We start from the raw sequence: 11547 nt of genomic DNA, 5'->3' as shown, positions 1-11547 counted from the left end.
CACTCCCATTATGCACACATGCAGATATTAGTTAGACAGGCTTATTCTCTCCATGACAGTGCCAAGCTCAAACAAAATTGCTGCTGAGACTTTATGCCCACACGCAGCTCACACACTAACTCACCCCTGTGCTGACTCACAGCATCGTAAATAAGAGAGGAGGACCAGCGGGTGGGTGCAGTGGGAGCTGCAGGCAGCATGAGTTCAGCCTCCTTTCTTGGGCTGATTGATGGCAAGGAGAGGGAAGTGTGCTGGAAAGCAGGATTGATGGCTGCAGAGGAGCTGTGGGAAGAAGGATTTCAGCACCCAGAGGAAGGCTGTGTCGCCCAGGGCAGGCCCAGGGCAGGGGCTGTGTGCCACACATGGGGCCACGCTGGCATGCTGGGGGCAGTTCCTCACCACACTCCAGCCCGCCTCCTCCCAGCACAGCACTGTGGATTCCAGCTGCTCACAGCTGGCTGCAAACCACACTGTGTGCTGGAAGTCCTCCTGGGACATGGCCCTCTGGGACAGCTTCACAGCTCAGAAACACAGTGAACAGTCTCCAGGAAGGGGTGTTTGACATGAAGCCACCCCCCCAAGCAGATCTGCCCCACAGGCACTGTGACAGCAGCCTCAGGCAGCAGCACAGCGGGATCCCTATAAATAAATACATCGGCTCTTGCTGCCAACACCTTCCACCCACATGGGGAGGACAACAACTGAGAGGTGCTCCTCCATGTGTTTATTTCTGGTCCTCGGTGGGACACGGGTTAACACAGACGTGCTGCCAGCTGGGGCTGCTATGTCTTGCAAAAGGCACTGACTTGTGCTGGAGCAGGGCTGCCCTGGCACGGCCAGCAGGCTGCAAAGTCACGCTCCAGTGAATTCAGGTCATGTCCCAAGGAAAGAGCATCATGGAGTGAAGGATATAAGGCGGCTCACAGACTCTGGCAGGCGATGGCAGTGATAGAGATTCAAGCCCTGCAAATAGGCTGGGGACAAGGGGAAAAGCTGGGGCTGCACCATCTGGTGCCCATTAACACGTGCGGCTGCTCCAGAACAACCAGCACTGCGGATATCGTGATGGTTATCGGGGCAGGAAGGGAATTCCCATCCACATGGGTGGCATTTCACAGCTGCCAAAACGCCACCCCCAGCTCCCAGGGCAGCATTTCCCTGGTTTAGCAGGATAGGAGCCTGCCAAGAGAAATCAGCTTGGAAAGAGATCCAGGTACCCTGGCTCTTGTCCCAGAGCCCTCCCCAGGGTAGAGCCATGCAGCAGCCTGTGCCGGGATGGGGAGATGGGAATTGTTTGCTCCCTGCATGCAGAGACAGAGGAAGTTCTCAGGAAGAAACCTGAGGAATGGACCCTGGTGTCCAGGAGGGAAGGATCTGCTGCTGTGATTTTGGACTGCTGTCTGCCCAGGGAGCTGCTCCTGCTGCAATGCTTCTGATGAAAGTGGCTCTGCCCTTTTCACCTTGAGGACCTGCAGCAACACCCCCGAAAGCCTTGCTTTCTCTAGGAGGCTCCATCATGAAGTCAGTTGAAAAGTAACCTTGTCCCAGAGATCTGGAGGTGAAAAAATCCCCGAGACATTCCCCAAAGCTACCAGAGAGCTTTTCTCCCCATGGGCTACTGCTGTGAAGTCCCACACTCTGCTCCTGGGCTGGGAGCATGGCATGTGTGCAGGGCTGCCCAGAGGAGAAATGTGCACCAGTGGCAGCTGTCCCCGAGCTGCAGCACTTGTTTTCCAGCCTTCAGGGTGGTGACAACTTCCAATTGTGACCGGGCTAGAATTTCAGCCTGTGACCCGAAGGTGAAAGGCTTGGTATTTCTGGGCTACAACTTGTGTCAGGGCTCTTCCTGTAATACCCCAGCTCTTATAAGCAATTTGCTTTCTATACTTCGTTGGATATTAGAGCTTTGGATCTTCAGACACACACTTTGTTCTGGTTTGGGTTACACCTCCCAGACCTAAAGGACGGGTGCAGCCAGCTCTGCCGCCTTCTTGCCTCCCGTTGTGCCATGCCAGCAGCATGACCTCTTTATTCCACCTCCCTGCCCCTGAGCCCGGGATCAGCCTAAATTTTCCTGCCAACGCATTTTCCCTTTAAGATGCTCTACGAGTCAGTAATGTCCCAATGAGCCGTCCAAAGGTTCTCTCCAAAGATGCTTTGGACAATTCCCAGTTTGTAACCCAAGATTACTGCCCGAGCAAAGAGTATCAGTGCCAGAGGATCAGAGAACAGGGAGCACCAAGTTGCACAAGCAGCCCCTTATCTGGGAATATCTTTCCCTGCTTGATAGCCTTCATGCAGAGCTGGAGAAGCCCTGAGGAGCTGTTCCAGATCCCCCAGTGGTTTCAAGCCTCTTGGACACCTCCTTCCAGCTGGAGCATGGCCTTGGCCACTTCATTTCCAGAAACATCCTCCCATGTAAATCCTCCCCTTCCTCTCCTGATCCCTGGGGAATTCACACGCAGGCACGCTTCCGCCGCGGGATCACAGCCCTCGCACGTGCGCGGCGTTTCGCAGCAGGCAGAAACAAGGACTCAGAGCAGGAACACCCGACAGGATGCCCTATAGGATGCGACCCTTTCCAAGGCCCCAGCTGGGCTTCCAACAAGCTAAAGCCTCCCCTGGGCCTGTGGCAGGCAAGGACACAGCCCCACAGTCCCACTTGCAGACTGGGAGCTGTTGCCGGTGGCCAGGGTGCTCCCCAGCTGCCCGACCGGACAAGATTTGGCCTCCCGTAATTACAGCCTGTGATCCCCGCCTGCCCTGCTCCATCCCCATGAGAAACCGACCTGCTGCCAGCAATTAGAGGTGGTTAGCAGCTCCTGGGCTGCCATAAACATGGAGGTAATTGCAGCCTGTTCTCACTCCCAGCCCAGGAGGGACCAGGCTGCCCGGCTTCGCATTTCCTTTGCAAATCCCCATAGGAGGGAGAGCACTAGCTCGAGAATTGCAGCCACCTTCTCATTGTTGTGTTTTTTTTTCCACAAGTATTAAAAAATATGATCCCATCAGAAAACACCTTCGGCACTTCACAAACGTCCTGCAGCTTTCACACTAAGCAGCTGTCTCATATGGAGAGACGACCAAAAGGTGGTTCCCCACCTTGTCCTCCCTTGAGTTTGCCTGCAGCTCTGGCTAATGGAAGCTTACACCAAATATTGCTCATCTGAAGTTAAACCGTACCCACTGAAGGCCGCTCTTTGTTTTTCCACTCCAAAGACTTGCGACTTGACAGAGGAGCTGAAAGAAAGCCCGGATTTGTGCTTTTCTGTCGTTTTAAACGTGACACTCTCTTTTATTTATTTCCCTCTTTTAAAACTCCGGTGGCCGTGCAGGCAAAAGCCTCTGCGGAGACGAAGGCTTTGCGCCGCTGAGATCTGCAAACATGTCTCTTCTTTCCTGAACTTTATTTTTCTCACGGTCTCTGAAAAGGCGAGATCAGGTGATACGTGTGGGATTGGCCCCGTACAGGTGCAGATCAGGTACTGGAGGAGGTGGAAAAACATCGCTGTGTGTACTCAAAGAGAAGGGGAAAAAAAAAGAAAAGGAAGAAAGAAAAGACAGAAAGAGCGAGCACATTTCTGAATAGGCCAGGTCTAGTTCTTGGCAGGATGACTCAGGCTTAGCTGGCAGGCGATGGGAATAGGAGTGTGAGAAAGTCAGTCAAGCGGAGGGAAAAGAAAGATTCGAGTCCCCAGGCAAAATACTTCTTTTCTTTTTTTTAACTTTTAAAGTAACCCCACAAACCGTCCGGCCCAGCCGTGGCGCTGCAGGCACAGCTGTGCCAGGGCTGCTCTGCAGGCACCGCGCTGCGGTTTTGTGCTCTCCTGGGTGCTGGGAGCAGGGCACACACCTGCAGCCACACCGCCAGCCCGGCGTGCGCACGGAGCGCTGTGACCGCAGCGCTGTGACACCACCGAGAGCAGCCTCAGGGCACCGTGCTGGCACCTGGGCACGGCCCGACAGGGTCCTGACCGTAGCGACAGGGCCCAGGAACCATTAAGGCTACGGGCCGCCGTGACCGGGCCAGCTCAGGATCCGGGCTCCAACACGGGGACGGGGCAGCGCGACGGGGCTCAGCGCACCGTGACAGCGCCCAGCGCCTGCCGACTGGACCCGGACCGTCTGCACAGGCCCCAGCCCACCGTGACCGGGTTTCCGCACAGCAGCCGCGTCCCGGCAGCCACAACCGCTTCCGCGCCCCACGGCCGGTCCCGGCTCACCGCAGCCGTGCCCCGCGCCGGGCGCGCCGCCCCGCACCTCACCCCGCAGGCCGCGGCCCCCCACCGCGCCACTCCCCCACTTCCCCTCCCCGCTGCCGGCGGCCCCCCGAGGGGAGCGGGCGGGGCCGCGCCCGCCACGGGCGCCAATTAACTCGGTAATTAGCGCGGCGCTCCCGGCCCGGCCCGGCCCTCCCTTCCCCTCCCGCGGGCGGCGCCCGAGGGGTTAAACCGCGGCCGCCCGCCCGCCGCCCTCCCGCCCGCCATTGGCCGCCGTCCGCCGGGCGGCGCGCAGCCAATGGGCGGGCGCCGTCCACGAGCGGGGCCGCGTGCGGGCGGCGCCCATTGGCTGGGCGCGAGTGTGGGAACGGCGGCGGGGGACGTTTCACACGAGCCGCGCGCGTGCGGCGCGCGCTATAAGTAGGGGCGGCCAAAGGCGCGCGGCAGCCGCACCGCGCCGCCTCCCGCCCGCCGCCCGCACGGGGCTCCGCGCCCGCCCGCCCCCGCGGGGCCGCCCTCCCGCCCTCCCGCTGCCGGGCCGCCCTTGCGCCGCGGCGGCCGGCGCTGCCGCACCATGCCCGCAGACCTGATGGAGAAGAGCAGCGCCTCGCCGGTGGCCGCCACCCCCGCCAGCATCAACGCGACGCCCGATAAGCCCAAAACGGCGGCGGAGCACCGGAAGGTAAGGGCGGGTCGGGACGTGCCGCGCCGCGCCGGGTCGGGCCGGGCGCTGACCGCCGCCTCTCTTGCAGTCCTCCAAGCCCATCATGGAGAAGCGGCGGCGGGCGCGCATCAACGAGAGCCTGGGGCAGCTGAAGACGCTGATCCTGGACGCGCTGAAGAAGGATGTAAGCGGCGGGGGGGATGCGGGGCGGGGGGCGCGGGGCCGTCCGGCAGGGCCGTGCCGGTGTGAGCCCCGCATGTGCCCGCAGAGCTCGCGGCACTCCAAGCTGGAGAAGGCCGACATCCTGGAGATGACCGTCAAGCACCTGCGGAGCTTGCAGCGGGCACAGATGACCGGTGAGAACCGGGGAGGGGACGGCGGTGCTGGGGTTAACGTGACATGGGGCTGTGCTGGGGCTGCCTGCTCTGTTGTCCCGGGTGTGTGCCGTGCTTCCTGCCTGTGTCTGTGGCGCTGGGTTGGAGCCCTTATCCGTGGGCACAAGGGGTGGTGGGTGCTCTGACGTGGGGAGATCTCTGTTACCTGCCTGGATCCCCAGCGTTGGGATGCACAGTGCTCTCTGTCCGCACCCTCAGCACCCAGGAGCATCCTCCCTGCTCACAGGGCTGTGGGAGGTGCCACCAGTGGGCAACTCTGTGTGTCCCCACTGACAGCCCTGTGACTCTCCCTACAGCTGCGCTGAGCACAGACCCTACAGTGCTGGGCAAGTACCGTGCCGGCTTCAGCGAGTGCATGAACGAAGTGACGCGGTTCCTCTCCACCTGCGAAGGTGTCAACACTGAGGTGCGCACCCGGCTCCTGGGCCACCTGGCCAGCTGCATGACCCAGATCAACGCCATCAACTACCCCGTGCCGCCCCCGCCGCTGCCACCGCCACCCGCAGCCTTCGGGCCACCCCTGGTGCCGCCGGGTGGAGGTGCGGGGCCGCTCCCGGCCGTACCCTGCAAGCCAGGTGCTGATGCAGCCAAGGTGTACGGTGGCTTCCAGCTGCTGCCTGCCTCTGATGGGCAGTTCGCCTTCCTCATCCCCAGCGCTGCCTTTGCTCCCGGTGGGGCTGTGCTGCCCCTCTATGGCGGTCCTCCTACGGCTGCCACCACCGCCTCACCCCCCGGCCCCTCACCCGGCACCGCTGACTCAGTCTGGAGGCCGTGGTGAGGGTGCCAGGCACCGGACTGGACTGAGCACCGCGCCCCGTGCTGCTGGCACGACTGTACATAGGTTATACGTTCATATTGGATTGTGCCTTTGTACCATAGCACTCCCTCCGACAGTGTTTCGTGTTTTACACGAGATCTTTTTTTTTTTCCTCCCTTCCTTCCCCTTCCTAATGTGACACCAAAGATCGGGATTTTATTTTTTTTTTAATTTTTTTTTTTTTTTTTTTTTTTTGAATGCTCTTAAAATAAAAGAGTCTCTTCTGTTTTGGAAGGCCTTTGGAGATACCTGGAGTGCTGCCTGTGTGCTCGGAGGGAGCCCAAGGACTGTGCTGCTTTGGGGCTGGAGCTGTGTGTGGCAGACCCCTGGTCCCTTTTGTGTGTTGGGAAATCGGCTGGCCCTTTCCCTGCCCTTGGGCAGATTTAATTCCTGCTTCCCTGGGAGCAGCCTGGCTGATCTGACCTGCTCCAAGTGTTGTGTTTGCAGAGCTGCTGTGTGCACTGGGGGAGGCACCTCTCACGTGCAGTGAGACAGATTGAGCATGGAGCCTCCTGCCCAGACCCCAGGGCCCTGTCCCTGGTGTAAATCAGCAGTGCCTGCTGCCTGGTGATTTACAGGAGTGCCTGCCAGTGTCTCGTGTTACAACCGTGGGACAGGCCGGACGCAGTGCTGTGTCTCAGGGCTGACAGGCTGCAGCAGGCGGTGCTGGGTACCACCTCCACCTGGAGCTGGAGGCACGGAGCACGAGTCGGGCTGTGCCGGATGATTAATGCTCTGCATGTGGTTTTGATAGAGTTGGGCATTTCCTCTGCTTTAATATGGAAAACACATGTTGGGGGAGTGAGGTGGGGCTGTGTGGGCTGCCTGCCTCTGTAACTGTGAGCTGCAGCTGACCCTCCTGACTTGGTCATGCCCCATTTCCAGGCAAGATGTGAGCCCTAGATAGGGGCAAGTGGTGGTCTCGGGTTACAGCTCGCATCGCCCTTCCTAACAAGTCCTAACTCAGAATGGACAGCTTTAAACCGTGCCGAGATCCATCGGGGATTTCTTCCAAATCCCCCACAGAAGCGTGTCGGGTTCTGCCTGGCTCAGCCAGGTGCTCGGCTGCATCCAGGTGCTGGGGAAGTGTGAGCTGTGGAGTGAGAGAGCAGGCAGGGTCTGAGGCCTCCCCACTCTGCAGCTTCCTTATCTGAGAGCACTTCTTGGGATGAATTTTGGAGGGGGGAGAGGTCTGCAATCCGTCTCTGCAGGGCTTACAGATGAGGATGTGCTTGGTGATGGCTGTCTTCTGAAAGCAGCTGCAGATGATCTCCCAAGCATCCGGCTGATGACCAGCATTCTTCTCTCCTTTTTGTATGTAGATTCCCCTGTATCTCCCAGTGCCTTTGCTTTTACTACTGCCTTCACTGTGGCATCCAGCAGCCCTGCTTTGTGTATCTGGGGCTGCTTGCCCTCGTGTCACCTCTGCACTGCTGCTGGTGACATGGCAGGACCAAGCCTGCTGTGCTCTCAAGGGGCACTTGCAGGGCCTGCCTGCTCGGGATCCGTGTTGCCTGGTGCAGGTGGGAGCTGCGTGCTGCACCTCTGGGAGCTGTGGCTACTCCGGCTGGGCAGGGCCCTCCTGCTGGGAAAGCACATAAAGAGGAGGCTATACGGTAAGCTAATGGACAGTGTATAGATCCGGGAGTGAAAGACAAACTGATCTGCTAATGGAGTTCATATTGCACATATAGCGTATCTGCTGTATGCTAGGCTCGGGCTTCTTCAGAGCTTTGTGTTTGCTCAGTCCCACAGCATGTTGACATGAGAGATCTGCTTGAGTCTGTGTGATTTGAAGGGATCAGAGCCATTCCCAGGAGCTGTGCTCTTGATGCTAATTCACTTAAACCGTGACAAATTTGGATGACAAATGTGGGCCGGGGGTCTGCGGGCCTTTACGTGTTAAGAGCTGCCCTTTGGGTACAGCAACTGCCTTCAAGTGTGCAGGAAGCCCCGTGCCCGGCTCCATCCCACGCTGACGATGGCACGTGGGCTGCTGGTGCTGCACACCTGCCTGTGGCCCCCGCCGTGCCCTGCTCACCTCCCTGCCTGCCGCAGCCCTGTCCTCCGCCAGGCGCTGCCTCCCGCCCGGGAAACCTGTCATTAAAGTCAATTAACTTTTCCCACACTCCTCGCAAGCGGTGAGCAACCCCTCCTCGCTTCCTCCTTGGCTCTTAAGTGCTACCATATGGCACGGGCCCCGGCCCCCCCCCCCCCCACGCCCGCCCTGCCTTTGATTCCAGTCAGACAGCCAGAGCTTTATGATTTAAGCCGAGAGAGCCCTCGTACCAAGCCCTGGGCCGCGCTGCGGCCAAGGTGGTTTTTTTAGCAGGCAAGGCTGTTTTCTGGCAGGAAATGAATAGCTCCCAGATGAGCTCAGGAACCTGAGAGGTCGTGAGAAAGGAGCGAACCCCCGGCGCGGTGGCGGGCTGCCAGCCTGCGGGGAGGGGAGGGAGCGCACCCGCGGCACACGAACCCGCTCCGGCCCCCGCTGCCGGCAGCCGCCGCAGCCCCACGCCGGCCGCCCGCCTTCAAGCACTGCCGAATGGCCCCGGGCCTCAGCCTTGCTCGTGCCAGGGACCGCCGGCTCTGGGCCTTGGGCTGGTGTCCAGGACTGTGGCCCTGGGGGTTGCAGAGCAGCAGCCTGGCCCGGCAGCTCGATGAGGGTTGAGGGGGTGAGGGATGGTGAGCAGCTGGCTGCTGGGATCCATGCACAGGGAGTGGGTGCTCAGGGCTGGGATGTGGCAGCCCTGTGGGTCACAGCTGGGGTGCACAGCCCCATAGAGGAGCCTGCTCCTTTCCAGCCCCATGGAGAGGCCTGGGCCCGATCCTGCCCAGCCCCCTGCTGTCACTCAGCAAGCCCGCAGCTTGGGCTTACCCCAGCACCTGCCTTTGGTAGGTGGGTGCCCTAGGGCAGGGTGGGGAAGGGGACCCGTGATTTACAGGGGTGACATGTGTTTTACTTAAAACAAGTCAAACAAAAGCCATGGTTTGTTTTGTGGAGCGCAGACTTCCTGGTGGGGTCAGCCCAGACAAATGACTCCACTCCGTTTCATTAAACATTTGTGGCCATCCGCACCATCAGCTGGTGCTGGGGGCCATGTTCCCAGCTGAGCTGGGGCATGGGGGAAGCTGTACATCTGGAGGTAAGGGTGCCTGTCCTTGCAGCCCCTGCAGCGGGGAACCAGGTCAAGATGGGGCTTCGGGAGGATGGAGCTGCTGCTCTGAACTGTCCTACACACAGATGGGGCTTGGGACAGCCTGGCTGTGTGACAGGGACACGCAGTGCCCTGGTACTGGAACAGAGCCAACCCACGGGTCTCCCACCCCCAACAAACACCATCTGACTCTGATGCTGCTGCCAGAACCTTACGCAAAGTCAGCCCTGGGCCAGCCCCAAAGCAGGAGCTCTGCGGGGTCCTTCCAGTAGGACCTGGGGACAGAGCTACCAGGTCTCAGAGCAAATCCTGCCTTGTTATGGTGCGCTCATACCCTTTCTGAAGACACCCAGCATTTGTTTGGTGCTTTTGGCTGCCGTGAGCCTACAAGGTTGGAGGGCTGTCAGCAATGACTTGGGGCTGCAGAAGCTTTTCCTGCTCCAGAAGATGGGCTGCAGTCCTACTCTCTGGAAAACATTATAAGTTCTTGAAACTGTAAAACAATCTGGCTGGTCTCTCTGCTGCTGACGTTGAAAATCTGGACAGTGTTTGTACCAAGAGAGGCAGCAGGATGTGAGGACGCATGCTGAATCCTGCAGCTATGTGCCGTGCCTGGCTTTGCTCCACAGCCCCACTGCAGCCCCGGCTCCTTGGCAGAGCCAACGCATGCTGGTGCCAGAGGGGAGCCCGTGTGGGCTGGAGCCTGCTGCCGTTCCACACCATCTTCCTTTCTCCCACAGTCAAGCTCGCTCCTTGCTGTGGAGTTCTGCACATCCCTTCCCCCCAGGGCTGCCTGCTCCTGGCTCCCCCTGAGCTGTCGTTGTGCTGGGAGCAGCAGGGCTGGCAGCCGCACAGCCCAGGCTGGTGTTTCTGAGTGGGCTCCAAGCAGCTGTTAGCACTCGCAGGCAGTGCTGGCACAGACTGGCTTCCTGCTGGGCCCAGCTGTGTGGGCAGGGGATGCAGGGACAGCCCCAGCAGGACTGGGCCCCCGTGGCCTTTGGACACTGAGTGCATCCCATGCTGCACGGAGCTGCCAGCACTGGATTGTTGCCTTTTCAGGAGCACAATGAGGTTTATCTGGAGGTGCTGTGGCCCCGGCAGGCTGCGAGCATTGTGTTTGCTCAGCCAGCGGCACGGCCAGAGCGAGGCCGGGTCACGGTGTGCCGCTCCCTGCCCAACAGCCCCCTCCTTGCAGGAGGCCTTGTGCAGTGAGTGAGGGCTCCTCATCGCTCTGGAGGAGCTCACAGCTGGGTCACCACCACCTGCTGCTCCTCGACATTTCACCGAGGGATGGTTTGCAGCCAGTCCCTCGTGGCCACCCATGTCCCTGTCCATAGTGGCCACGTGTGGGTCGCCCGAGCCAGGCTGCAGACAGACAGGGGTAAGCTGCTCCTTGCTCATCCCTCCTGGCTGCCTGCAGCATTCCCATGCAGGGAGGCCAAGCACACAGCAGTGTGTTCCGCTTATCAGGATCAAGAGGCGGCTTGATTACAGCCAGAAGGGCCTGGCTGCATGAGTACCATGGCAGAAATAACAGGGCAGGTACTTCAGAGCTCTTTAATCTAGCAGGGAGAAGCAAAACACGAGCTGGTTGCTGCACATCTCTCACAGCCTGGGTGATTAGCTCCCCAAGGAGAGGCAGGAAAGCAGAACACGCTCCCACGGGCACTGTATTCTCCACAGGATTTTCACCTGCAGCAGTGTATTTCACCTTAAATCTTCACCTTGCTCCAAAATGCTGTTTTATGAGCACATACCTCCTGATGTGATCACTGCTGTCTAAGGGGCCAGACTGGTCCCATCTTCCCCTCACACCTGGCTGCAGGGATCTTTATCCTGCTGCGCAGCAGAGCTCCAGTGTCCTGCTGGCAGAAATTTGTCTGCAAATTTCCTCTCGTTGAGAGCAGCCGGGGGGGCTGTGGGATACGGGCTGATACAGGAACTTGATTAGGGTCGGGGCAAGCAGTGTAGGGAGATGGAGGCGGCTGGCAGGGAGCAATGCTCCAGTCCTTAACCTCTCCTCAGGAGCCCGCAAATTATATCTGTTAATGGATCAGCCCCCTGGTATCGTACAAATAAGTCATCTGGCTAAGTGCGTGGCAGGCATTTGTTACATTTTCATCACATTTAATTTATCTTGTGATGAGCGTTAACTCAATGAGTGCCAGGGACAGCAGGTAAAGAGCCATACCGGCACAGCTGGGCAGGAGGCTCCGGCTGCAGAACAGTTTTGAATTGCACAGAAACATTTTTTCCTGCTTCCTTGTGGAAATGGAAAACCCTCTATGGAATG

The 11547-nt window shown here is 59.3% G+C and overlaps 1 protein-coding gene across 1 annotated transcript; it reads left to right on the top strand.

Annotated features, from left to right (window-relative positions):
• The first annotated feature begins 4685 nt into the window (after positions 1-4685).
• HES1 (hes family bHLH transcription factor 1) lies at positions 4686-6244 on the top strand. Its single transcript, XM_072344501.1, has 4 exons — positions 4686-4902; positions 4973-5068; positions 5153-5240; positions 5576-6244. Exons 1-4 carry the CDS (start codon positions 4795-4797, stop codon positions 6055-6057), a joined length of 774 nt encoding a protein of 257 aa, XP_072200602.1. The 5' UTR covers positions 4686-4794; the 3' UTR covers positions 6058-6244.
• The last annotated feature ends 5303 nt before the right edge of the window (positions 6245-11547 follow it).

Source organism: Excalfactoria chinensis, chromosome 9 (genome assembly GCF_039878825.1).
Source record: "Excalfactoria chinensis isolate bCotChi1 chromosome 9, bCotChi1.hap2, whole genome shotgun sequence".
In the NCBI taxonomy this organism is placed as follows: domain Eukaryota; kingdom Metazoa; phylum Chordata; class Aves; order Galliformes; family Phasianidae; genus Excalfactoria; species Excalfactoria chinensis.
Note: the sequence above shows the minus strand (reverse complement) of the source record. Positions and strands in the feature narration are given on the sequence as shown.

What these genes read in the sequence shown, in the direction of transcription:
- HES1 (XM_072344501.1), top strand. Translation starts at nt 4,795, where the DNA reads ATGCCCGCAGACCTGATGGAGAAGAGCAGCGCCTCGCCGGTGGCCGCC. An exon ending in CGGCGGCGGAGCACCGGAAG is followed by an intron (nt 4,903 to 4,972) that starts GTAAGGGCGGGT and finishes CCTCTCTTGCAG; the next exon opens with TCCTCCAAGCCCATCATGGA. An exon ending in TGGACGCGCTGAAGAAGGAT is followed by an intron (nt 5,069 to 5,152) that starts GTAAGCGGCGGG and finishes ATGTGCCCGCAG; the next exon opens with AGCTCGCGGCACTCCAAGCT.